Source organism: Vanellus vanellus, assembly GCF_965231255.1.
Source record: "Vanellus vanellus genome assembly, chromosome: Z".
NCBI lineage: Eukaryota > Metazoa > Chordata > Aves > Charadriiformes > Charadriidae > Vanellus > Vanellus vanellus.
The window spans coordinates 74926056-74952328 of NC_138908.1; the positions used below are offsets into that span (position 1 = coordinate 74926056).

The 26273-nt window shown below is 39.9% G+C and overlaps 1 protein-coding gene across 1 annotated transcript in view; it reads left to right on the top strand.

Annotated features, from left to right (window-relative positions):
• Positions 1-26273, top strand: part of ITGA2 (integrin subunit alpha 2) — a gene marked incomplete at both ends in the record, with an annotated part of 47979 nt that overhangs the window by 6747 nt on the left and 14959 nt on the right. The window contains 18 exons of the mRNA XM_082497013.1: positions 1627-1736; positions 3128-3219; positions 7088-7202; positions 7585-7712; positions 8864-9012; positions 10106-10256; positions 10697-10862; positions 12152-12225; positions 13664-13802; positions 15777-15922; positions 16651-16794; positions 18921-19124; positions 19926-20062; positions 21565-21704; positions 22707-22858; positions 23890-24000; positions 24604-24686; positions 25506-25647. Of these exons, the coding sequence (XP_082353139.1) occupies positions 1627-1736; positions 3128-3219; positions 7088-7202; positions 7585-7712; positions 8864-9012; positions 10106-10256; positions 10697-10862; positions 12152-12225; positions 13664-13802; positions 15777-15922; positions 16651-16794; positions 18921-19124; positions 19926-20062; positions 21565-21704; positions 22707-22858; positions 23890-24000; positions 24604-24686; positions 25506-25647 (2383 nt within the window). The remainder of the gene's footprint in view (positions 1-1626; positions 1737-3127; positions 3220-7087; positions 7203-7584; positions 7713-8863; positions 9013-10105; positions 10257-10696; positions 10863-12151; positions 12226-13663; positions 13803-15776; positions 15923-16650; positions 16795-18920; positions 19125-19925; positions 20063-21564; positions 21705-22706; positions 22859-23889; positions 24001-24603; positions 24687-25505; positions 25648-26273) is intronic.

Below are 26273 nucleotides of genomic sequence, written 5' to 3' on the forward strand. Positions count from 1 at the left end.
GCTAATGTAACATACACTGGATTTATATAGAGCAGTATTTATACAAACCTGAGTTGCAGGTTTAGAGATGCTAAAAGTACACAAAACCCTGTTCCTGCTGCCTACATAATCACTGTTTTTCGACAAGGTAATTGAGAAGGAGGTAGGTATTTTTAAAATATTCCTACATACAGAAAATAGGATCTGAAGTTACCCCCAACCGAACTGGTAAAACAGAATAACAGAATAATTTTTGGTCTTTAGTTTGTATTTGACTGAGATGAAACTCAACTAAAAAATGCAGTTAGCAGTATTTTCTTTGAGAAACCTAAAAAGGACTCAAACGCTTGCTTTTGCATCTAAAATTATTTATTTTTATCAAAGTCATTTTATTCAAAGTAGTTACAAAATTGCAGCAGTAAAATCAGATGGTCCCTGGAAAATTAATACGATATATAGCGATTGCTTTGAAACATAATCATTTCATAAAATATGTTCTTTTTATAGTGCAAGGTATTTGCATTAGCTACCTATAAAATTTTAGAGGACAACAATTTTGCTTTTAGCAACCTATTGACCAATTGAAAAAGACGGTTTCTTATGAAATTCCATATTCCGTACTGGGGTGCCATTGCTTGTCCTTTTACTGTCCCATAAATGCATTGATTATTACCACAGACTGTTCTGCTGCTGGAGCAAATACCCACAGTCCCTCCTTTCCAATCATCCGTTTCATTTTTCATGTCCTTGAGATCATCTTCCTATGGTCATGTCTTGCCTTACCTTACTTCACTGCACATTACACTGTATAAAGAGTGGTCCTTCACTTCCAGCCCTAAACAGCCCTATATCGTCTGGTGGTTTCACTCATTGAGAGCTGTGCTGAAAAATAGGTGTTAAGCCTATTCCCAGGGGCTGAATTAAGCCATTTTTGTGAAGGCTTTCAGATAAGAATTAAAGGGGTCTTGTGGAGCCGGATAGTGGAGCTGTAGATGCTGGAGTGGAAATCTTAAAGCAGATGAAGGAATGAGTCAGAGAAAGTGAATCACTTTGTGTTGTATGCACAAATTATCCTAAGTCTTAACTTTCTTGTTCAGGATTAAGTACTTCATGCAGCAGACTGTTATCACCTGCAGTGTTTTCTTTCTGACTCAGTCTTGTCAAGGTGTGGTAGTGTTCAAGCTCAGACGTAAGCATGTGACTGTTGCTGAGCAGATTCTGGAGGAAATGCTTCTTAACAGTTAAAAGAAAAACTTAAAAGGCATCAGTTAACCGTTAACTGACAGGACAATAATTTTTGTCTCTCAATCCCCAATGTATATATTTCTAAATTTGTGTGCATCTGTATATATTGATAATCTTTGCCGGATTTCTTCTGACGCTACGACATAATGCCACAAAAACAACCGCACGCATATTTGAGGCAGCCCAGTCCCCAGAGGCTTCTCCACCAAAGTTGCCCCTGGTGAGCCCAATGTGTTGATACGCAAGTAAAGCTGCTGAAGGGCTCTGGAGCAGAATCCTGAGTGCCTCAGGTGCTGTGTCTGGTAAAAGCCTCTTTAGCTGTTACCTGCAGTGTGCAATGCAATAACGCTGCTGGACTTTTCCAGTGTCAGTGAAGACCTAATGAAGTTCCTGTTACTTTAGGTTGTTGGTTGGTTCACCCTGGAGCGGCTATCCGGCTAACCGAACTGGAGATATCTATGCATGTCCTGTTGGTACATCCAAAAGCACATGCGAAAAATTGAATTTGCAAGGTAAGTTGTAACAAATAATGTCTTGCTACAGTTGCCCGGTTTGTCCTTGTTTTTGTACCAGGCCAATCTACCTTATTAAATCTTTTCTTTCTCTCTGCATAGTCTTGGTCTCTGTCCTGTGTGTATCAGTGCGTGTGAATGTGGGGACTTGGTCCCAGCTACTGGTGAGACCCGTGTGGGTGTGAGTGGAAATCGGTGCCTGCCGCGGGAGTCGGACCCGTGGTCCCAGCTGCTGGAGCCACTGGGGTCTCAGCCTCAGCTGATGGAGCAATTGGGGTCTTTAACTGCCAGCCATGGGGCAGGAACCGGCGTGTATCCCAAAACCAGCTGCTGGGGGCGACCAGGGCTCCGCGCAGGTGGCTGGAGCAGGACCGTGGGTGACAGCCCCGGGGCCTGGTGCAGCTGCTGGGGGGGCGAGCGTCTATACCTTCCCGAAACCTGGTGTGCATGTGGGTGTGTGTCCACCAGCAAACCCACCGGCTTAGGGGGGCCGCAGGTCCCGGTGTGAAGCGGGTGGAGGTACGCCCAGGGGAATACCAAATGTGGTATTCAGCATTTGGAGGAGTGTGTGCGTGTTTGCACAAGCAGCGAGCTGGGCCAGCTGGCGAGCTGGGGAGCCGTGGGGCAGATGGAGAGGCCATGCCGGTACCTGGTGGAGCCGCGCACGTGCGTGTGTCTGTGTGTCTGTGTGTCTGTGTGTGTAGCCTTTACATGGATGCTGCTGTGGCTGTCCGTGGCCCTGTCGGGGTCCTCACTGTGTCTGTGTCTGTGTGTGTATGTGCGCGCACGCGTGCGGGGAAGGCCGCCATGCTCTTAACATCACTTAACATTTGTATGTCCTCATTTTGAATAGGACTGAGTGAAGCCTTTTCTGCTTCTGTGTGTTCGCAGACTGAGTATAAAGTGGGATTCACTTTTGGGTACAGTGAAAATACGGGGCAGCAGAGTATGCTGAGATGCCTACTTTATGTTGATTTGTGGTGCGGACCATTTCTGCGTCCAGTTACTCCTTCCAGGTTTTTGTCTAAAGTATGTTACGGGATCGGAGGAGTCTGGTGTCCTGGGGAATGTAACAGTAGCTGCTCAGCTGCAACTACTCAGCCAGCCAAAAATACTGAATAGGTAGACATTTTCTTGCTCTCTTTTGCCTCAGCTCTCTTGAGGGCAGGTACTCTAAATGGCCATACTTAATTCATGTCTGTAGTTAATGGTTAGCAAATTTTTGACAAAGATTAGTGTTCGTTTCTTTTGTTTCAGATTTGTATGCAGCCATTTGGAAGAGGCGTCTTAGATGCTGAAAAATCAAGCTTTCAAAAAGGAATTCTAACTTACTAGATTGCTTCTACATCTTATTTACTATTCTGCCATTACTTAATCTCTTTTTATTTCAGCTTTAATAAATATTCCAAATGTGACTGAGATAAAGGAAGACATGAACCTTGGCTTGACTTTGATACAGAACTCAGAAACAGGAGGATTTTTGGTATGTATGCAATGATATATTCAGTACACATAGAAATTCCTGAGGAGAATGATGAAACTAGAAGTCACCTCATTTTTTGATAATTCCAAGATGAATGTATTTTATTATGCAGCATAGATTAATACATATTTTACATATTTTAAAATATTCCATCCCACTGTCCTTACCTAGAGTCCGAAATCAGGAAAACTATGAATTCTCTCCTTCATCATTTATTTAAATATCCTATGGAAGGGCACATAATTAAAGAGTCTGTAATTTAAGTCAGAAAACATAGGCAAGAATATTTCCACCATGCACATCTTTAAGCCGGTCTTGTATAGTTCTGACTATGCTTTCAAAAGACAGTATGGGAAGTCTCGTCTACCATACGCACTTGCAACAGTGACTATTCTCCTGAGATGTTAGGATTTCTAGTCCTGTGGACATGTGATATGTTTTATTTGGTTAGTGATCTGGCACAGGATGCATTTTCTATGTGTATATTCTGCAAACGACTCTCCTTGGAGCCAGTAAAACAGATATCATCATTGAAAGGAAGTTAACACCTTTTTTTACAATCTTAACTGTAAGCATGAAAGCTGTTGCAGCATAGGTGTATTCCAGTTCAATGTATACATTGTAGGCATGTGCAGAAATTAAGTGAAACAATAAACTACAGGCAAAAGAGCTTTGAGGCTCACTTTAAGCTTTGTGTTTTTCTCTTGCATCTTCCTAGTAATCATAAAAGTATTCAAATGTTTATTATCTTCATTACCACATAGCCCAGTTCACTGAAGTACTTAAAAGCAGGTCTAATTCGAAACTTTCCAGCAGCTCTTGGAGTTAGTAAAGTTAATTATAACTTCAAAATACAGCAACAGTGCTCTTCTTGTTTGTTTGTTTGAGAAAGTATTGATTTAAAAAAAATCTTATTCTTTCTCTTGGATAGTACCTTTAATTACTGATAATACTGTCCTATGCATACCCACTTTTAATCAGTATCAGTAATTTCAGTGATTTAAAACATCTCATGCAGAAAAAATTCTATTTTCTAACAATACTTGAACTTCCCCCTCAGTCAAAAAGAATTTCCTGATCCATACAGTATTGATTGACATAAATTGCATAAACTAACAAAAAAAAAATGTTGAATGCTAAGACATGAACAGTTAGCCATGTCTTTGGCGACAGGAGTTCTTTTTGACATAAGAGAACCGGGTAGTGGCAACGGGTGCTTGCCTGTGACTCAGCCTCAACAAATATCGAAAGCCCCGTGACTTAGCTGTGGCAAGAACTGGACTACAAGCAGAGATTGTCTGCTCGTAAATTGCAAGCTGCTGCCAGCCAGGGTTTTGCTCTGAGACGCTGTCTCTGGCAGTTGGCCTCTGTGATGGGCTCTTTGTGATACGCTCAGGGCTTCCTCCTCCCAGCTCACTGTGCTCTTTCCTCCCGCGGCTGCTTGTCTCTCAGCCTCCGTCCCCTCGCAGCAGTCCGTGTTGCATCCCTGGGCTGCTGGGCTGGAGCGTGACCCAGCCTGGCGTGTCTGTGTCCTAGCTTGTGAGTCCTGCTGGTTCAGCTGTTTGATGCCGTGTGATTGCTTACCACAGGTATTCTAAGTAGAAGGCAGTCATTTCTACACGCTTATTACGTTTTTCTGAGGCATGCTTAGTCCTGTTGGAAAGATGCTTAAGAATTTCACTGATGGTTAACAACTTTTTTCTGGATTTCTGATCTAAGCTTCTATCAGTTTGTTCTTGGGACAGTGTCATGGTTTTAGCTGAAAGGAACAGCTCCCATTTCCCTGCATGTAAAATTTCCCTTCTGTATTTAACATCCCACAGTCGTTCTCCTTTGTCCTTCACTGTGATAAACAGAGGCTTTGGGCTGAAATGTGCGTTTTAAAATACACCTCTCTCGAACACGAATGACCAGACCTATGCTGTAATCCACATGAGTCTTTCCAGGGCACTATACAGTGTGTTTGGTATTTCCCTGTCTCAACTGCAAATGCTTCTTGTCACATATCTTTAGGCCATATTTGCTTGGCATGCTGGCTTCACGCGTATGGTCACCCTGCAGTCAGCCAGTGCCTAATCCATCTGCTACTCTCTTCCACTCAACGAACTGCCAGTTTATTTCCACATTTCGTAGCATTAGTCCTTAAGGGCAAGTCTATGCCCCTTTCTAATATTCCACTTTTCAAGTTCATCAGTTCTTGGTATGTCATCTCCCAGTTTTCCCCTGCATTAATGATGCATCTTAAATTTCTAACTTTAACAATGCAATAACATTAGGCTTTTCTATTTTTTAAAGTGAAGATCAGCAAAGTTCATTAGAACATTTCTATTTTTTTCCTCCAAGATTAACATCACAGTTTTGAGTTACCGCTAAGAAAAGAAAAATAGAAAATGGGCAATGAGATTGATCTAAAAAGAACTTTAAATTAAAAACGACTCTAAACTAAAGACTAGTAACTCTCCTCCAGCTTCATAGTGATATACATGATTTATTTTGTACCTCTCACTGTTGCAAATATCCATCTTTTCCAATAAAACTAATCATGCCCCATGTAGCCGCTAAAAAAAAGCACTTCTCTCAAGAACAGATAACGTAGATATACTTCCTTTCTCTTGTCTAGAAGATCTGCCATCTTGTCAAAGATATTTGGATGGTTTGATGTGGTCTACCACTGGTAAACCAGTGTATGAACCAGTGTGTGATTTAGCTCATTTTCCATTTACTTCTGCTTTTAATTACCTTTTTTTCAATATTCTTGAGAAAAGCGTAATAGTGCTGTTCACTCTCTCTTCTCTTCCTAAACAGAGATGGTGCAGTTTCTGTTTTCCAGGCTCTCACGACTGGATAGGGCAATCAGAAAGTATATATGATGAAGCTATCATTTCTTTCGGAACTGTTGGGCAGAGGTTACGCGGAGATTATGTTTTTTTTCCTTGAGTTCCTAACATCCTAACGTGATTTTCTTTTAAAAAGAAAATCCATCTCCCCAAATATCCTCATGACAAAATACTATCTCAGTATTTGTCTTTTTTACCTAGGTACTTTTGTAAAAATCTTTCTAATATCAGAGGTGTGGGTGTCATGTACCCAGCTGGTTGATCCAGCTGAAAACATTTCTTTTTAAAGAGATTATTTTCAGCAAAGAAGCAATATTACTTCCCTAGGAAGGCAATGAAACAGGTAGCCGAGGGGTATGTGAGGCCAGGGACAAATTTGCCCTTTTAGCTGCGGCTAAATAGGACGGTGCACACTGCGAGGCTGCACCCTCACCGGAGATGAAGTTTAACTTGTAAATATTTTGGCAAAGTGAATTTCCCCTGGGAACAAGGCTCCTCAAATTAATAACTGTGTGTGCGTGTGCGCGCGCACCGACCACAAAACTCTTCAGTCTGGTCACGCTATTGTTGGTAAGAGTCCGTACCCCTCTGCGTGTTTGCAGCGACCTGCATGCTCGTGGCTCTGATGCCACCTCCTGGTTAGTGGAAGTATTTTCTGCACGCCTGTAAGCCATGGGCGAATACCAACCCCAGTTTTAAACCAGTAGTTTGCAGGGCGGGTGGCTCAAAGCAGCACAGATTCTTTGCGGACCAGTTCACGCTCCCTCGGTGTTATAGCTGGGCATAGTGTGGAGAGGGCAGCTTGCAGAAGGAGCCACTGGGACGATCACGAATAGAAAAATCCTACTAATGAGAAAGTCTGTGAAAGGGGTTACGCTGTCACTGGGGCTGCAAGGGATTTCACCTGATAACCCAGGAGGGCTTCTCTGATCCTATATGCCTACAGTCATGCTTATTGTGCTTTTGTATATGGATACGGTGAGACAAGTATTTGTTATTTTTATAGTTTCTTTTTGTTGTTATTTTTAAAGACTTGTGGTCCCTTGTGGGCACAGCAGTGTGGAAGCCAATACTATGCAACAGGAGTCTGTTCTGAAATCAGTCCAAGTTTCCAGATCCTAAGAAGCTTTTCTCCTGCTGTTCAAAGTAAGGCAACATGTGCAAAACAGATTCAATTAAAAAAAAAAAAAACATATCAAAAGAAATCAAGATACGTTGTGTCGGGGACTCTTAATTTGGGATTAAAAAAAAAAAAAAAGTATGTGCAAAAAGCAAAGTCCTGTGATTCACACATAAGGACTGACAAATCGTCATCCCATGCTGATGTAAATATGGATTCAGTCCTCTGAATTCAGAGGCATTGCACCAGTGCAGGTTCAAAATCTGCATATGTGTCTGTTGTCTGGCAAAACCTTCCTGATCTGAAGTGTTGCCTGTGTGAAAATATGCACCACGGGATTTAGCCAAAGAATTGTAAGTATATTGAGACTGAAAGTGCATTTAATCTCCAATTTTATTTTTGTTTTAGAGTGTTCCTCTGTCATAGATATTGTGGTGGTTTGTGATGAGTCAAACAGCATTTATCCCTGGGATGCAGTGCGGGCATTTTTGAAAAAATTTGTACAAGGCTTAGACATAGGCCTTAACAAAACCCAGGTAAGTCAAAGACATCTTTGAGAAAGACACACACACACACACACACACCAGAAAAAAAAAGCAATGGGTTTTATTAGTGGTTTTAAAGGAAACCACGTGTGCTTTAGCATGACTACACTACCTCCCCCAAACCCACGGGTTAGACAGTTGTCCTGTATCTTTCAGTATTGAGTTTTTTATCTCACGGCTAACCTATTTCAAAAGGGATTTGTAATTTGATTCAAAACGTAAACCAACTGAAGTAGAAGTCTAGGTTATATCTATTAGAGTCGGCTCTCTTTCATGCATTAGGTGTACAAGTAATTAAAATGTAATCTATGGGGATGTAGTAACAGTAGAACAGATTTTTTTATGGGCTTTTCATACAACTTTTACTTTCCGACTGCTGCAGCTTTAAAATTTTCCTGCTTGGTTACTGTCTGATCTTTGAGTTCTTTTTTCCTTTTAATTTGGTGGTGGTAAGGAAAATTTTACTGCCTTTTTTTTAAACATATTCTGTCTTTACAGTTGTCCATTTTCCATAAACAGTTCTGGGAACAAAGACTGGGGCACTGGGAATCTCTCTCCCAAAGGCTGCTTTCTTCCTTGGGCAACTTTGGAAGTGAGGTGCTTAAAAGCTAGCTGTCCTGCTCGGTCCTTTCTGAACCTCACCTTTAGCATCTTCTCCTCTTTTTCTTTCATACTAAATGTACATCTTAGCACGTGTCTTTAGCTTCACCTGTATTAAAAATAAATAGGGTTCACAGTGCTGTCAAGTAGCTAACCTTTAGGATTTCCTTATAAGAGATCAGATTGAGCTGCTGTCAGCTTGTAGAATTTTTGCTGTTTTCTCATTTTTCCCTGAGCTCCCTTATTGCTATCTGTTAGCTCTTCAGAGGTAACCAAGCAAACGTTTTAATGCTTACTATTTCAGATTGTTTGCATTAACATATTGCAGTCCATAATAAATGACATAAAGTGCAAGAGCATTCTAGCTCTCTTTGCTTTCCAGACAAGTTAATATTAATTGGTTTTATGTGCGTTGAAAGAAAATTATAACCCTGTGTGCATCTGCAGATCTTTTACTCCAACCTGACGTATAAGTAAGCATCGTGATTCTACGTAACTGATTGTAATGCATGATAATCTAACATAATTTCTTTATTGCACAGGTGGGTTTAATTCAGTATGCCAATGATCCCCGTGTAGTGTTCAACTTGAATACGTATCAGACAAAGGATGAGGTTGTTAAAGCAATGGAGGGAACGTATCAGAAGGGAGGAGATCTAACTAATACTTTCAAAGCCATTGACAATGCAAGGTAAAACACATTGGTGATTACTGCGCAACTATTGTAGCTTACCTTGCAAGGCAACGGTCACATCTTGAATTTCATTCCCACTGGGAGTGCACGTGCTCAGAGCCTCTGAGGAGGTTCCCAGCGCCAGACAGAATCCTTTGGGTACATTTACAGTGCCCCGTACAGAACAGTACAGGGATACGTAAACTAGACTTGCTGAAAAGCATGTCTTTAGCCATTGGTTTAAACTCTACACTTAAGTAGTTCTGGTACCCAACAGAATTCTTTGGGCTGTCACAGATGTCTAAACATGACACTGCCTCAAACAGCATGGACAAGCTTTTAGGAAAGATACAAAACCATTGAAAGAAGTAAAGTTTATTCCAGGATTCAGTGGGATTCATGTTTGCAGGTCAGGCTTTGGTTGATTGCAGAGAAAATAAAGTCTGTCTGTTGTCAGTATGTCGCTGCAGCACCAGCAGCATGAAAAATAGGAAACACTTAGAACAACGTACTGTGACTCTCAATAGCTATACAAACCAGGTCTGTTTCGCAATAGGAGGACGCTACTTTGCAGTTGAATCAAGGACAGAACTCTAGGCCAAAATACGTGCTGAATCAAATCGCCTTGAAAATCATATTTAGGGACAGACTCAGCCTTCAATGGAGTTGATATTTACAGTAGTGTTGATGAACCTGTTATTATTACTCCCCTTTTGTCTGAACTTGGTGGAGCTGATTCCTGGCTACTCTGGTGTTAGAAAACATCAATAGTTCTGACAAAAAAAACCCTTTTTATTTAGAAATATTTGTACAAAAAATACTGTTTTTCCTGGAATGTACATTTATATCAGAAATACCATCCAGTCCTACTTGTTTTTCATTTTCTTTCTACTTCCTTGATTGCATTTCTGATGGTGCTTTGAGCAGTGCTTTGAGAAGAAGCTATCAGGAGCATAATTGAAAATTCTTATTGCAGATTGTTAATTTCCAAATAAAAAACACTATAGATGCACCTTTTTCTAAGTCAGTGATCATCATACTCATTACAGTATATATACCAAATACCATCCATTATAAATTGACATGTGATAAATCCAATATTTTATAACAGACAGTATGCCTTCTCACCTGAATCGGGAGGACGTCCGACAGCCACAAAAGTAATGGTTGTTGTGACGGACGGTGAATCACATGATGGCTCCAACTTGAAAACAGTGATAGGTAAATGCAATGAAGACAATATAACCAGATTTGGCATTGCTGTAAGTAATACTATAATTATATATATATTATTGCAATTTTTGAAATACCATTTTCTTGTGTTTGTATGAAAGTGCACGTTCTATATATAAGCTGTATGTAATCCATGAATTGTTACGCTGGTGAGACTGAAACTAGGTGAAATTAATCTTTATGAACTAGTGAAATATTGGTTGTCTTTAACTGGCTGAAAAAGCAAAAAAAATATTACCTGAGCAACTTGAGTGGTTTTCTCCTTTGCCTTTATTTATTTATTTTTCCTATCTGAATGGTCCCTTGCATGGGAATACAGTCTGATAAGCAATTCACTAATATGAATGAACCCTATATAGCTACACTCATTTTTTTTTAACACATAGAATATTTACTTAAAAATACGGAAGGAAGGGGAGTAACACCATGATTTCCTTCACTCTTCTTATTTTGTTCTTTTTTACCCAAGGTTTTGGGATACTTAATCAGGCATGAACTTGATACTAAAAACTTAATTAAAGAAATCAAAGGAATTGCTAGTCATCCAACAGACAAGTATTTCTTTAATGTGTCATCTGAGGCTGCTCTACTGGAAGAAGCAGGAACGCTTGGAGAGCGCATTTTTAGTATAGAAGGTAAAACACTCAATGTCTCTGAAAAATTAGACCTGATTCTCCCAGCTGATGAGCTAAGGACTTTATTTAGCTTCACCTTAGTGTAGTACTGTGAAAACGAGGGGCATCTGGAGCCGCGGGCTGCTCCCTGCTCCCCAGCAGGGCTCTGGTTTGTGCGGGTGTTCTCCCAGCTACTTCACTCTTAATGAGCCTGACTTCAACTCAGTTTCTGCAGTTGGTGGGAAATATTCCCCAGTTGCTGAACATCTAAGTCTAGTCCTGGGCTTCAGGCGTCCACTGGGGGCTTGTCCATATGCATCCGAATGTATTCGGAGCTATTGCCACCAGAGGAGTAAAGGTATCTTGTGCTTGTCAGATTCACTTGTGTTTTTCTCTTAATGCTGAGTAACTATGACTTTAAAAAGCGAATCAGAAGACTAAGTTACTGATTACAGAACTGAAAAGCAACAGTAACGCAACTTGTGCGGTGTTTACCAGGAGCTACCCCTAGCATCACCTACGATCTTCGGTGTACTGTTTGGAGGAAGGCGCTGTAGAGGTGCCTCAAGAGGCACTTCGTCCCCCCAAAAGCCAGCTTTTTAAAGTCAAATTTAGACCATGCTTGGGAGACTTGTGATCTGGCCTCAGCCCTCCCTAAGGAGCTTTTCGTGGCTGCAACCTCCCTGTGCTCAGGATGAAATCTGACCTTCTCTTTCGCCTCCATCTATGCTTTACCAGGCCCGTGCTGCTAATCGAGTCAAGGGGACTGGGTGAGCTCCCTCTCTTGGGTTTTTTGTACTCCCATTGAATTCTTGTTACCTGAGTCCCATCCATCTAGCTTAGGAAATATTCCTGCATGTCACGGTATTTTTCAGGACAATTACAACAGTTTTGTAAGTCCTATACGATAATAAACATTCATCCAAAAGATGTGAATATACAGCTGTTAAAGCTCCTAATTTTGGTGTATTACTATTGCTTCCTAGAAAACATAAAAAGAGATTTGCTACAGTGGCAACACTGCGCAAACTGATTCCAGCCATCTTTATCATCAACTTCTGCCTTTTTTTGGAAGAGACTCATAGTATCATGGTTCCGTCTGACCAATTTGCCATCAATCCTCCAAATATTCTACACTTTATTAACTCTCAGCTTTCCAGATTTTGTAAATGTTGGAAATGTTTTAGCAAAAATGGTGGATTTGGGAGAAATAACATACAGTCCCTATATAGCTACACTCGGAGACAGCAATATTGGAACTCTTGTGTGGTTCTATAGGGTTAACCATATGTGAATATTTGTTTTGCCAGGTACCGACCAAGGTGATACATTCCAAATGGAAATGTCACAGGTGGGCTTCAGTGCGTATTACTCACAAAAAAAGGTATGTGAATTTAATTATTTAGTGATACAAGTAGACATAATTACGTAGAAAGAATGCTTAGAAGTGCAACAAAATAAGACTGATAAACACAATGACCAGTTTTAAGACTTTTTTACAATCAGAATGTCAAATTATCATCTTTTTCTTTTAATTTGATACCACAAAAATGATTTCTTATAGATGCTGTGTATCCCTAAAATGAAAAAATACACATTAATATGTGAAGTTGAGTAATAGTTTCATCCATGTAATGATTTTGAGATGTGTTAATCCAATTACTTTGGTGATTTCTGAGTTCACGTAGCATGAAAAATTCAATTGTTCCAAGTTAGTATTTTGTAATTGAATAACTCAGAAGAATTGAAACCATATTGTAAAGCTGGTGTTTATCTAGGAAGTCATCAAGACGTAAATAAATCAAGTCCAAAAAGCATTTATCTGATATTTATGAAGTTAATCATATTTGTTTAAAGCATATTTCACTTAGAAATTAGAAAGAATAATAAATCAGATACATTTTTCTTGCTAATCAATTTTAAGATTATCTTGACCAAATAGGTCCTCTTTGTAAAATTCAAGTGTGGTTCAAGCAGCTTTCAACTGAAAATACAGGAAGGTTGTGTCTTTCCTATAGCCCTTAAAGATGAATAAAACAGTTTTTTGAAGTTCTTTGTGCAGAAATCGAAGTTTTAATTTACCAAGCACTTGATGCTAGGAAATGGCAAAAATTAAGAAAGATTTGGGGGTTTCTTCAGGAAAATTACATATACTATTTTTACTGCAGTTTTCTGTAACTATCTCAATTCAGTAAAGAATTTTAAAAACGTGAATACTCTAAACTGTTTGTTTTATTTATACAAGTCTAAGATTAAGTATTTCTGTATCAAGTATTGCACATAATAACCCATATTAATTTGGATTTTAGGTTTAACTGTTCTCTCAGGAGCAACTCCTTAAAATACACTTAAAGAATTTTGTATCTCTTCCCATCGCCTTTTGTGTGCTGTCATTGGCACTTTTGTTGGCAAAAAGGGGGCAGTAGCTTTTTCTTACAGTTTTGCTTGTCTGATCCTCAGTCTTCTGAGGATCATAAGAACATAAAAGCATGGACTTGGCAAGCCCAACCCCAGGGTGGACAGTCTTAGGAAATTGTCACAGTGTTTAAGTAAACTCATTTCATCTTGAGTTGCAGTGCCCTGGGAGCTAAAGCAGTCGCTTATCCTCTCACAGTAGAGGAGTGATAATCCCTCTTAATAGAGCAGTAAATCCCGCATGTAAGTGGTAACTATAAGCGGCTCCAGCCAACTGCTTGCAGTTGTTAGACTGTACATCACTGCTTTAAACACAGTGGTGAAGAAATTACATGTGGTAACTTCAGCTTCACTCACTCTTTTTCTGAAACAGGTAGTTGTAAAATGTTGGGGTTTATTTTTTAAAGGATGTTCTGCTGCTGGGTGCTGTTGGGGCCTATGACTGGAGTGGAACGGTAGTTCAGGAGTCTTCAGACAGAGTCACCACCTTTCCAAGCCATGCGTTTGAGAAAATTCTACAGGACAGAAATCATAGCTCTTATCTAGGTAAGGGGCTGAAATACAAATCTGGAAACGTATCAAACCTTTATTAAGTTATTAAAGAACTTGGGAAATCCTGTTGTAGCCAGACTCCTGTTAAGAACTGATTTAAGAATATGGAAAAAATTTTGCATCCAAAAAGATTTTATTTACATGTCAGCAGTTCACTGGATGAAATCTTTATTGTGTTTTTAAAATTCTACTCATATCAATGTTGTAAGCTGAAAAAAGAACAGGCTTTGTAATAGAGATATAAGAAGTCATGGGATTTAAAAAGGCTGCTTATTGTATCTGACTGATCATTACGGGTACCTTCTGTTCTAGTATTTGTATGTAATTCCCCAATTACAGGTGGATAAGAAGTTGATTGACTTGCTCTCGTTTTATCTATGCTCACTTTTCTTGGCCTTTTACAGTTCAGTTTACAGTTTTAAGAATTTTGCTGCAGTTTAGCAGAGGTCTTATTTGTAACCCCAATATATTTTCTGATGCCTGTTTTTGTGACCCTGCAAAGCCCCTCAGTTTGTCTTCTCAGGTCATTGAAATGTTTTCTGCAAACCTACAACCTGCCTGCTCTGGCGATTTATCCCTGAATAATGCTACTACATTAAGCACCCATGACTTTCTTATCCTTGAACTTATTTAATGAGATGCTGTTTTTGCAACCAACACACTCTTTTGCCCATGGCTTAGCAGTTGCTTTTTTGCATGTGTTACCTCTTCAGACTTGCTATTCTTCCCTTTTCTAGAATAATTCTGAAAAGGTCAGGTCATATCCTTTCAGCACTTCTCCACAAGGCACTTTCTAGAGTATTGGCCTTAATCTTTTCAGAGCAAACAATGTTGTTGTTGCCTTTTCTATCGCTTCATTTGCCTTCCATCTCTTTCCGTCCCCTACTAAGAGCTCTCTGTGCCAGCTCTTTCTCACCAACTTGGAAGAGCCAAACGAAAGGACTGCTAGCACATCACAGCTTGCTAGATTGGGTCCCGTTCTGCACTGCACCCTCTCACTTCAAATGGCTGCATGATGTATTAATTAGGAACCCGTGGCCTTAACTTGCTGCGTAAAATCTTTTTTTGTTGTTTCTTCTTGAACTTTTTGTCTCCAATGATGTTCTTTCCCTAGAAAAACAGTGACTGAACACAAATCTGAATTAAGACTGGTATACATAATGACCAAGGCATAATGCTTTTAGACTGTGCTCCTCACATGCAGCTTGCTGAAGACCTGCATATTCTGCCCAATCACTGGGATTTTGTTATTGAGATTAAACTGCAGTCTTTATAAACGATCGTTTTGTCTTCTTCTGTTAAAATAAATTTGCTGTAATTAAACCACAGAAATGTAAAATATGTAGTAATGTTAGCTTTATAGTGCTAATACATGTTTAAAATATTTGCAGGTATTAAAAGATGTTTCCTGAAAGCAAATATTAGAATAACGGGAATAAGGATTAACGTGTTCAAAGAAGTTCAATCAACCTAAACCCTTCAGCTGACAAACTGTTAATATAGCCTGTTGTATTCAGCCAATACACTGGGCTGTGGTTTGGTGAGCTGTGGGAAAATGCACTGCAAGCTTTGCAGAAGCTAGGTGTTCCTTCCCGGTTTGAAGGCTGGCCCAAATATTCATCTCATGTTTCTCTTTATGTCTTTATTCCAAGGACACTCTTTGCACTCTTTTTTCCTATCTCCTTCAAAAGCATGACATTTTTGTGGTCTGCATTTTACTGAATAGGCTAAACTATTGTCCATGCTATTCTGCAAACCTGCTTCAACTTGATCTGTGGGTCACTGTTCCCTCCAGAAGACTATTGCAGATTTTATGCATGTGTGACAGCTTTACTTCTTGTCTGGAAGCATCATTCTCTGTGACTAACATACCAGATTGACTCATTCTCGATGCCTTTATGGATAACCAATTGACAACTTGTAGTTAATGGTCTCTCACACATGTTAAATGTTGGCTTCTCTCCCCAGGTTATTCGGTCGCTGTTCTCTCAACTCAGAGCTCCGTCTATTTTGTCGCTGGCGCACCAAGATCCAACTACACTGGCAGAGTAGTGGTTTATGATGTTGACAGCGATGGTAATATCGCAGTTGTGCAGTCCCAGAGAGGCGAGCAGGCACGTATAATTTGGTTATGAACACAGATTTTGCAGGCATCTGTTTTTATTGACACAGCAGTAAATTGCAATGCGTTTGTTCTGAAAATTCCTCTTTCTTGCAATGCATTTAGAATCCACTTGAACTTTTCACTGCCACTAGACTACTTCAATGAGGTTAACTGTGATTCTTAAACAGTATTTTAGGAAGTCATCCAGTTAGTGGTAAAAGATAATATACAAAGATACTTAATATATACTTAATTTTGTCAACACTTCTAATTGGGAGAGACTCAGTGAGCTCCACTCTGCCTGAGAAGCTGTGAAGTACATGACATCAAAAGAGAGATTTGGACTCTCATTCTCTTCTCTCCTCAGAAAAGAGCAGCCAGTTTAGGTGGTTTTGGTTTTATTTGCTTGTAAGACAAATCTGAGAGTAAAGCAGAGACTAGGTAGTTTCATGTGCACAGTTTAATATAAAAAAAAATATACCTTTCATAGCTCATTCCGTTTGCATTCTTGTTGCCAAGTGCTAAAGCCATAGCAGCAGCTACTGCCCAGAAGCAGTGGACACATAAGGATATGATTCTTCAAGAACTGCAGTATGTTATATAGTAATTTTATTCCAGTGGGCAGTTTCATTCACTAGTATTGGAACTACTTCTGGGTGTAAGTTTTCTGAGTCAGGTGCTAAAACATTATGCTTTACAAAATCCACATACAAACATGACTCTTACTATTGATTTCAGATTGGCTCCTACTTCGGCAGTGTGGTGTGTTCAGTGGATGTTAACAGGGATTCTGTGACAGATGTGCTGCTTGTGGGTGCACCAATGTTTATGAATGACCTGAAGAAAGAGGAAGGGAGAGTATACATGTTTTCCATCACGAAGGTAAGAATGGCACTGTAGCAAAGCTGGAATCAGCTTCCTGTCTCTCCATCCATAATAAGTGCTGATATTTTCATTTGCAGCTGGAGGGATTTACTGTTGTTCCCTGCACTGCAGTTTTACCAAGGAAAAAGCAGTCCAAATTGCAGTAGTATTTAGTGGCAGTATCTGTTCTATTGTATCAGAGAGCCATTAGAAGAGCGATCTCTGGCCCCGCAGCCAACTGGTGCAGCAGACTCGCTCAAGCCTGCGTTGCTCACCTCTTTCAAAGCACACCGTCCACATGTATGCTAAAAGGCCATTGACCCTGGATCTTTTCAGAGCTTCTAAGTCACTATTTGGTGTGTCTTTTTCAAAGTGTTAAAAATACTGTGAACAGCAGTTTTACAATGAGAAACAGAGCACGTGCTTTTCCCGAGGTGTGGCATAAGGGCAGGGGTAGATGGTGCCAGGCCTGCCTGGTTAGAGGACTGCAGATGAAGCCCTTCCCAGTGCAATCTCGCCCATTCTGCTTTTCAGGAGCAGCTGCAAACTTTCCTCAGAACTGCTTATGCATGTAATCTGGGAATAAGACAGCTGGAACAGACCAAAATGGAGTAAATGAGCAAGTTGATAGCTAAGCATTAGGAGTGACCAGGGGCCTACTGCTCTAGGTGCCTCTGTGGTCGTGGTTTTAGGCACTGCGCCAGGCACTGTACACAAATATAGCATGAGGTTGACCTTTTCTCAAAAAATCTTAGCTGGAGGCTTTTGCTAATTAATTGTTTGCAAATTTTTGGCAAATCTGTTCAACACCTAACAGTATTCCCAAAACAGTTCTAATAAACGCTTTTCTGCCAGTTTTCTGCATTGTTTTGTAGACTTTCACACTGGATGGTTGCTATTACACATTGTCTCCTTTGTTTGGTGAAGCTGTGTTGTGTGTGATGGTTGACTGACTGTGTTTCTATTCAGACCTGTAGTAGGTGTTTTCAGAATATCTGTATTAACAGTCCTGAAGCCTCTGGCAATTTTGAACAGTCTCTCAATCAATCATTGTATGTCTGTATATGCAAAGTAATTTAGTACCTGCCATCTACCAGAGAAAACAGAACACGGCCTTTTCACTAGGTAAATTGCAATCAAATAAATAGAGAGGAAGGACCACCCTCTTCAGTGACAGCTCACGAGATCATCCTAGAGCAACAGGAAGCTGTACCCTAAGGAAATTTCAACGTAGATGGAGGTGCTGGAAGTAGTGCTGCCGGCAGCTGACATTGGTCTTTGTGACTGTGGAATTAGACATGAAATATGGAAGAAAAATGAAGGATTTCTTTTTTCATGTTTTGAAAACTGAATAAATTGGAAGGCTATCCTTACAACATTTAGTCTTTGTCAACTGTTAGGTTTAAAATTATTTGAAAATTAAGAATAATGAAAGAATGATTTCTGTTTTTTTTTTTTTTAAAGAACCTGGATTTGTGCAATTTATCCATGTTGCGCAAATAGTACATTTCTAGTCATTTTTAATAAATAACTTGGATGGTATTTCTAAAATTTTAAGCACAGCTTGATAACTGAGGTTAAAGATGAGAACGGTATTTGCCAGAGAGTTGAATTTAAGCTAGTGTGAATGTGATTATTTAACTATAAAGATCTCCAATCTTTCTTTCTTCATTGGCACTGGAGAGGTCAGGAGTTTAGCATTTGGACACATGTTTTTTGCATTAGTTTAGTTAGGAAATTCCATTTCTGTTTCAAAGAATTATGTCCAGTTACATAATTTCCATTCCCTCTGCATAAAAATTGGTAATCCAAAACTGGAAACTGTATTTTTCAATGTATTGTGAAACTTTCAGAACAGTCAGATGAGGACAGTGAGAGCATTTAAACTTCATACATATGGTTATATTTGCTGTTAGTGCTTTGCATAGCATGCTTTAATTTTGCTGTGTAATGCTTGCCAAGACTCTGAGACATAATGCAAACTGAATGGGCAATACAATGGGGAAGGAATCAGGGTTGAGCAGTCCAAGCGGAATGTACTGGAAAACAAAACCAAAAAACAATGCACATAGATACTGCTCCTATGTCTAATCTGGTGCAATGATAGCTGTGTTTTTGCTTTTTCTTCTTTTCCTTTTATAAAGGGAATTTTGGATCAACAACAACTCTTGGAAGGTCCACAGGGGTCAGAAAACACTCGCTTTGGATCAGCGATTACAGTGCTTGCAGACATTGATTTGGATGGCTTTAATGATGTTGTCATAGGCGCACCACTGGAAAACCAAAACTCTGGAGCAATTTACATTTACAATGGATTTCAAAAGACTATACGTACCAAATATTCTCAGGTAATTAACTTTGTTGCATAGTGCTGTACTCAGTGCCTTTGGATCTCCTAGAGGAAAACAGAAGGATTTTCTATCTTTTAATTGGCTACTGTTTCATCCTCTTAAAGGATTACTGTTATTCTCACGGCTTAGTTCAGGTTTTGTGGCTCTCCTTACTTGAGCTGTCAGCTCGCCCTGGTTGATGTTGTGGTGCTTATAACTGAAGCATATAATGGAAGAGGACTAGGAAGATGCAAGTCCCTTAGAATTTTTGGTGGCTGTGTATGAAGTCAGCTAATTTCCTATACATTTTTTTTGACACCCATTATTCAAGGTTTTAGGCTTGATGTACAGCAATGGCGATTAGATAAATCCCAGCTGTGTAAATTCTAAATATGTAGTATTACAGGAAAAGACTTTCAAGGGTCTTTGCATATCTTATATGCTAACATAATGGTAATTTTAATGTCACTTTCCGTGCAGACTTTCTGGTTGCAGAAAGTATTTGTTAGAAGTCCAGTTAAGCTTCCTATGCTTTGAGTTGCTCAATGTGAGATGGAAAAAGTTTCCAGTAAGTACTAGCTGGCATACAGTAGTCAGTTAGTTGATCTACTCCCAAGACAGAAAAATCTAGTCCATTGTCTGCTCCAACAGGGGAGGAAAAAGTGCTTAAAAGCATCTGAGAAAACATCCGCAAAAGCATTTTGTTTAAACAATACACTGCATATACAGGGAATATCAGTGAAAATCGATTGCCTATGCTGCTATCTACAGACTTAAGCATGCTTGTGGCAAGCTCAGTAACCAAACTGTCTTTCCCAGAAAATTTTAGGATCGGATTCTGCTTTTGGACAACGGCTCCAATTCTTTGGAAGATCAGTAGATGGCCATAGAGACTTAGATGACGATGACATTACTGACGTATCAGTTGGTGCTGATGGAAATGTGGTTCTGCTATGGTTGGTAAACTCTTTTAGAAAGGAAGCACTTAATGATTCAGATGCAAGTTGAGCATTTAGCTAATTGAACAGCAATACAAACAAACCAAAAAGCTCTTTCATTCCATGTGTTTAGAGGTAACACACTTACTGCCTCACCGCTGCTCTTGTAGCTAGCTGAAAAACAGCATTAGACTAAACCTGTTTTAAGCATGTATCGTCAAACCATTGAAAGTCAAGGCAGTGGTGGGGGCAGAGCCAGGGCGCGTGGGGGGAAGCCAAGTGGCAGGGGCTGTCAGGAAGGACGTGGGCAGGGATGGGGAGGGCGAGGAAACACTCCTGGCTGCTGTTCCTGTGCAGACACGTGGTCCAGAGGGAAGGGGCAGCAGCAGGGAGTGGGGCTTGCTTGAGAGTGTTTGTAACAGCAGGTTGTATTTCAGTAGCTGCAGTATAGTTTTGATAGCTGAGCTTGATGCAGGTGAAACCACTTCCCACACAGCCTGTGTGACCTTTACGGGCTAGTAGGCTGATCTGGGGGAGAGAGTTGTTCGGCAGGGTAAGGACAGACAGCAGTGAAAGAGAGTTGGCTCCTATTTCTGGCAAAAAACCTATCTTTTCTGGCATGTGGTTTTTGCCAGAGCAATCTGAGTACTTCCACAAAATAAAGAAGAAAGGCTTCACAGAAGCCAAATCTTCTGCCTCCCTAAGTACTGTGTATTTTCCACTACTTCCTTGAGGAGCTAAATTAAAATGCAGCTTGTTTTCCTATCTGTCGCCTGTCTTCCCGCCTGAGGCTCCCCATTGTAAGAAGAAAAACATCATTGAATTGCTACTTATTTCATAATGAAACAATATTATTAAAAATGAATGGTTAGTTTGGACCTTTGACCCACAATAGAACTGCTGCTGGTGCTGGTGGGAATTGCATTAAAGAAAGTGATGCTCCTTGGAGTACCACCATTTATTTAGATTTGATTAATGAAGATGCTCATTTTTCTTTCACTCTGGCATTTGGTCTGATTAATGTGTTTCACTTTTGATTAAAGTGTTTGTTTTTACATGCAGGGTTCCTTTGAAACTCTTCTTCAAAATTTTGAGTAATTACATGAACGTTGTTCTTTTGAAAAATAGGAGTATTAATTAAAATGAAGAATTACCCTTTTTCGCCTTCTCAGAGAAGCTTAGTAACTTCCCTAAAGGAGCAGAAGAATATTACTTATTGGGAAAACAGGGCAAGGGCTTTGTTCTCTGTTATCCTAAGGGAAGGATTAGAGCATTGGGATAAAGACTTTGATTACCCATTGATTTGACACAATAAATTATTTATTGTCATTACTGAAAGCTACTGTATCAACAAATTCACTTATATGCAAAGAAAAATACTTTTACCAGTGCCATTAAAAAATTATTATATTGGGAACCAAGAAAATCAATGTTACATTTATAGGTAGTAATAGACAAGAGCTTCTACATTACCCAGTGCTCTTGAAAACCACATGTAACCTTTTAAAAATATTTTGCAGGTCACGAAGCATTGCAAATGTCTCCGTAATTGCCTCATTTAAACCTGAGAAAATCAGTCTGCTGAACAAGAACACAGAAATAACTGTCAAAATATGTTTTCAGGCTACATTTAGACCTGTTAAGAGAAATAATCAAGTGGGTAAGAGTATTTCAATAACTTGTCTTATATTAATTCCTTCAAAAGTCCATTATTCAAATGAGTAGTGGAAATTCTAAGGATATATTAGATTGAATGTCAAGAAAGGCAAAGTCAGTATAAAACTTAAGTGCTTGAGAAAGTGTTTTTAAAATCTACTTTCATCACTGGCTCCATAAGCTTTGAAAAGTGAGGAATTAACTGTGTAAAGGAGAGCTGAATCCTTGCTGTTCAGCAAACCCCAGAAAATGTCATTAGTGAGAAGCTGATCATTTTCAACCTACTGGTTCCAACAGCAGGCTGCAGACTTTTCTTCTCTCTTCAGGAAGAAAAAAAAAAAAAATAAAAAAAAAAATCCATAGGCTTAATGTGGATGTCAGTGGTGAGAAGCTCTTCTTTTCAGAGGACAGAACAGCACCAAATATTTCTGAGACCAGCACTGGCCTCTTGTGAAGCTATTTAGTTAAAAGTACACGTCATGGATAACACCAGTTGGACTGCTTCAGTGCTATGTGTAGTGCCTTTAAGAACTCATGATTGTGAGTATGAAATAACGGTAAACTTCCACAGTGTTTTAGTCATAATATGAAGAGAAGAAGACAGAAATTATTATGTGATTGAAGAGAAGATGTAGATTCTTGATAGACTCCTCAGAGTTCAGGGATATGGTTGCAAGGCACCTTTATCTAGCATAATCCTGGCCCTGCTGACTGGCTTCTTGCCTGAGCTGCAGGCTCAAACATCTGCAGTGGAGACCGGATTGATTGCCACTTAATGTGCTGTCTGCGGATGAGAACTTACGTCAGGATTTAAACCTGTTTGACTGCTTTGGAAAACACAAGAGAAAATTTTATCAATTTGAGACTGCTCTGTGTTTAGCAAGCTACGAAAAAAGTAAAATATTTCGTGTGGTTTGCAATGCCTGGTCACTCGGTAATGTTGAGCATAGTAATGAGATCATGGGCTGTCATACTCAGCAAAAAATGTTCTGTTATTCTTCTTTAGCTATAAAGTACAATGCAACATTGGATGCAGATCTCCAGTCCTCGAGAGTGACTTCGAGAGGATTGTTCAAAGAAAATAATGAAAGGTACATGCAGAGGGATCTTGTGGTACGTCATGAGGAGAACTGTGTTGATGACGTCTTCAGTGTTCAGGTAAGTGTAATTGCAAGCAGTCTTACGTAACGAAAATGATCAGAGGAAAATGTTGATGAATTTTATGCATGGTTTACTCAATGATTTACGTTTCTCGAATCACCAACAACTGAAAAATAATTAGTAAGATTCTGATTTCAAAGAAACTAGTAACTGTCAAATTCAGCACAGCTTTTTAGAACAGGCAGTTCTTAATTATGTACTTCAGCTCTGATGTAACACAGAGCCGATAGTCCATAATTTCAATAGATCTTAATTTCCCTCTGAGTAGATTCTTTTGTAAGAAATGACATACATGCAAATGTCTTCTCTCAAACAAACGGCATTTCAGGCAGACTTCTGGTACCTGCTAGCCCTAGGTAATACACCTAGGAATAAAATAAAAATAAGGAAGTCTCCGTCTTTCTCTAGAATCAAAGACTGAACACAGCCCTGACAAGTTTCCTTAAGCCCCCAGCATGACGCTAGGTCAGGTAGAGGACTTTGATTCCTGCTGTGCTTTGCAATGCAAATATCTTTGACCTGTTGATCACATTTAGTGCCATTGTGAAGCCATGAGCCATAGGGCTAGAAGAGTGTTCATCCAGTACTACGAGGACACGTGAGGTATATTGCGTTTAGTGTCGCTCAGGCACAGCTGCTGTCTGTGATGGTATGGCGGAGTGGAATAGGAATTGAACTTCTGCAGCCAGGTGAGAATGCGAGTCACCTGGTGGTGGCTTTTGAGGACCAGCTTCTGCAGCTGCAGAGAATCTGCACGTTAGCCCTGGAAGTGACTGTGGTCAATACAGTCTCCACGAATCCTAGGATAATGAGTTTTATCATGGATATGCCACTAAAAGCAGTTTAGCAGGAGCCCACACTAGGCAATCTCACAAAGTTATTTCGGTCAAGAAATGAAGCTTTGCACGGTTACTTTTTCTTGCTTAGAGCAAGTATGATTTTAGTATGTATTCTCAATTTACAATAGTATTACTTATTTTTACCATTTACTGTGCTGACAGCTGTCATCTGAACCATGTGTTTTACAGGAACCTTCTGATGCAGTGAATTCCCTTAGTCTGCGTATTGACATCGGCCTTGCAAATCCTGGCTCCAGCCCTGTCCTTGATATATATTCTCCTGCATCTGTGGCCTATAGTGTAAGTATGCAGTCCTACTCTCAAAAAATGCATGGCTGCACACACGTCCATAGTGTCTGGCTCCCACAAAGACCAAAGAGGTACATGCAAGTGAAAACTGGTCATCTAGTTAAGTCACTGGGCTGAAAGGAGGCATCTGGGGGGCATGTCTCCTGGTTCCTTTTATACCTTTGTCTGTATCGCATGGGCTTGCTTACACTCACACACACACCAGCAGCCACCATGGCATAACAAGCACGTTGGTTGAGCCATGTCACTGTTGATGTGAACTTCTAGTTGATGGCAAAGATGAACTACTTTAGGTTAGTTTAGCCTACAATAAAAAAGTACACAAAAGAGAGATGGAACGCCTTTCATTACATCACATTTGTTGTGGGTTAACAGTAACTTGCCTGCCCCATTCTTACAGACCAGTTGACATGTAGTAGCATGTTACTCAGTGTTAACTTGCTCATGTGTCAGAGTTTTTAATGCCCTTCAGAGGGATTTTCTTATGTGCAAAACAAGAATGTGCTTCATCTCAAAGGTATCTGTACTCTACTGTCGGTAGATAATTTTAAAGTTCAAGCACTGTCTTTCAGGAAATGTTTTTGTTTTTTGTAGATTCCTTTTATTAAAGACTGTGGTGAAGATGAACTTTGTATCTGTGATCTTGTTCTGAATGTTCAGCGGAAGGCAGATGATGGGTAAGAGCTGAATCAGTGGAATTGTTGGGGTCACATGTTAAGTTTTCACCAGTTGGCTTGTCTGAAGGCTTTGGATGAATTTCTAGATGAGAATGGCTTTCTAGTTCAACATCTACTTAGAAATAGCAGGGATAAAAAAACAGTAGCATTTCTGTCTAAATAGCTAATCAAGGAAAAAAAGTTATGATAGGAACACAGATATAGAAGTAGGACTCTTGTCAGCTTAGACAAACCCAAGTTTTGGTACCTTAGGGACTGAAGACACAGTGGGCATTCAGAAGAATCATGTCTGGCTGTCGGGGAAGGGAGCACACTGCGAGAGCAGCCACGGCTGCAGCAGCTGTCTTGGTCCCTCCTGTGGGGGGCAGTGAGGATCCTGCAGCAGGTTGTGCCACTGGGGAGCTGAGGTCAGCCATTCAGGTGGCATATATTCCAAGTCCATGTGCAGATATACACACACATGTAGAGTACGCAGAGAGACGGGGCTACCTTTTCCTGAAGCTGCCATCCAGGTCTGCTGCCCACTCTCTGCCCACCTTCCCACCAGGGTAGAGGCCTTGAAAATTCAGCAAAGTGCCTTTGACCATACATAATCAAGGTCCTGAACTTTAAGAAGATACTAATTCCATTGGTTTTAAGAAACACAGTCACAGAATTTCTTATGTCAAAGCGTTTAGAATCTAGAGTGTTTAAGTGCGTAGAACATAGGAAATGTCTTGCTGTGCTTGTTATTTGTTGTTGACTACAGCAAACACATTTTCATGATGCACAGCTGTTCTAGTACCTCTGTTTACAACAATGGACTTTATTTTCCAACAGCAAACAGCAGTTTGTTGTCAGCAGCAAAAACAGAAGACTAACATTCAATGTGAAATTGAGAAATAAAAAGGAAAATGCATATAACACCAGAATCCAGGCTACATTTTCTGACAACTTGTTTTTTGCTTCATCGTCTTTACCGGTATGTGATACCCAACCTGACTGTTTCTGTTATTGCCACTGATTTTCAAGCTTCTCAGAGAAATTATTATTTTTTTTTCTTTCTAGTAGTGCCTATCCCAGGAAAAAATGTGTGTGCAAACCTCTCTCCCAATTTATTTTCTTGGATACCAGAATTACTCCCTTCGGCATATCAGTTTATTTAGGTCAAGGAGAGACACTGCCAACTCAGCATAAATTTGGCAAACTGTTGAGTTTGACCTCACCTCAGTATTTCAGTCATCTTTTCCTCACTTTAGGCCTTGGCACCCACATCTTCTGCTTGACTCCCAACAACACGCCTGGATGAAGTTGCTGTGACACAGGGAATTCGTATTTGATAAATCAAGCATGCAGCATTGATGATGCCGCCTTAAAGCACAGACTTTGGATGTAGACATAGTGTTCCTGCCAAGGCCACGTGTTCCAGCTAGACAGTTAATCAGATTGAAATGATTGCTATACCAGCAGCTCTTCTTCTAATGAATTTTGTCTTAGGAAAGGGAAAAGAAAGGAATTATACATACTATTTTGGGGAATGCAGTAAATCTATAATCTCCACTGTTGCTCCCAAACAATTCATGAAGGATGAAATCCAGACTTCAGTGC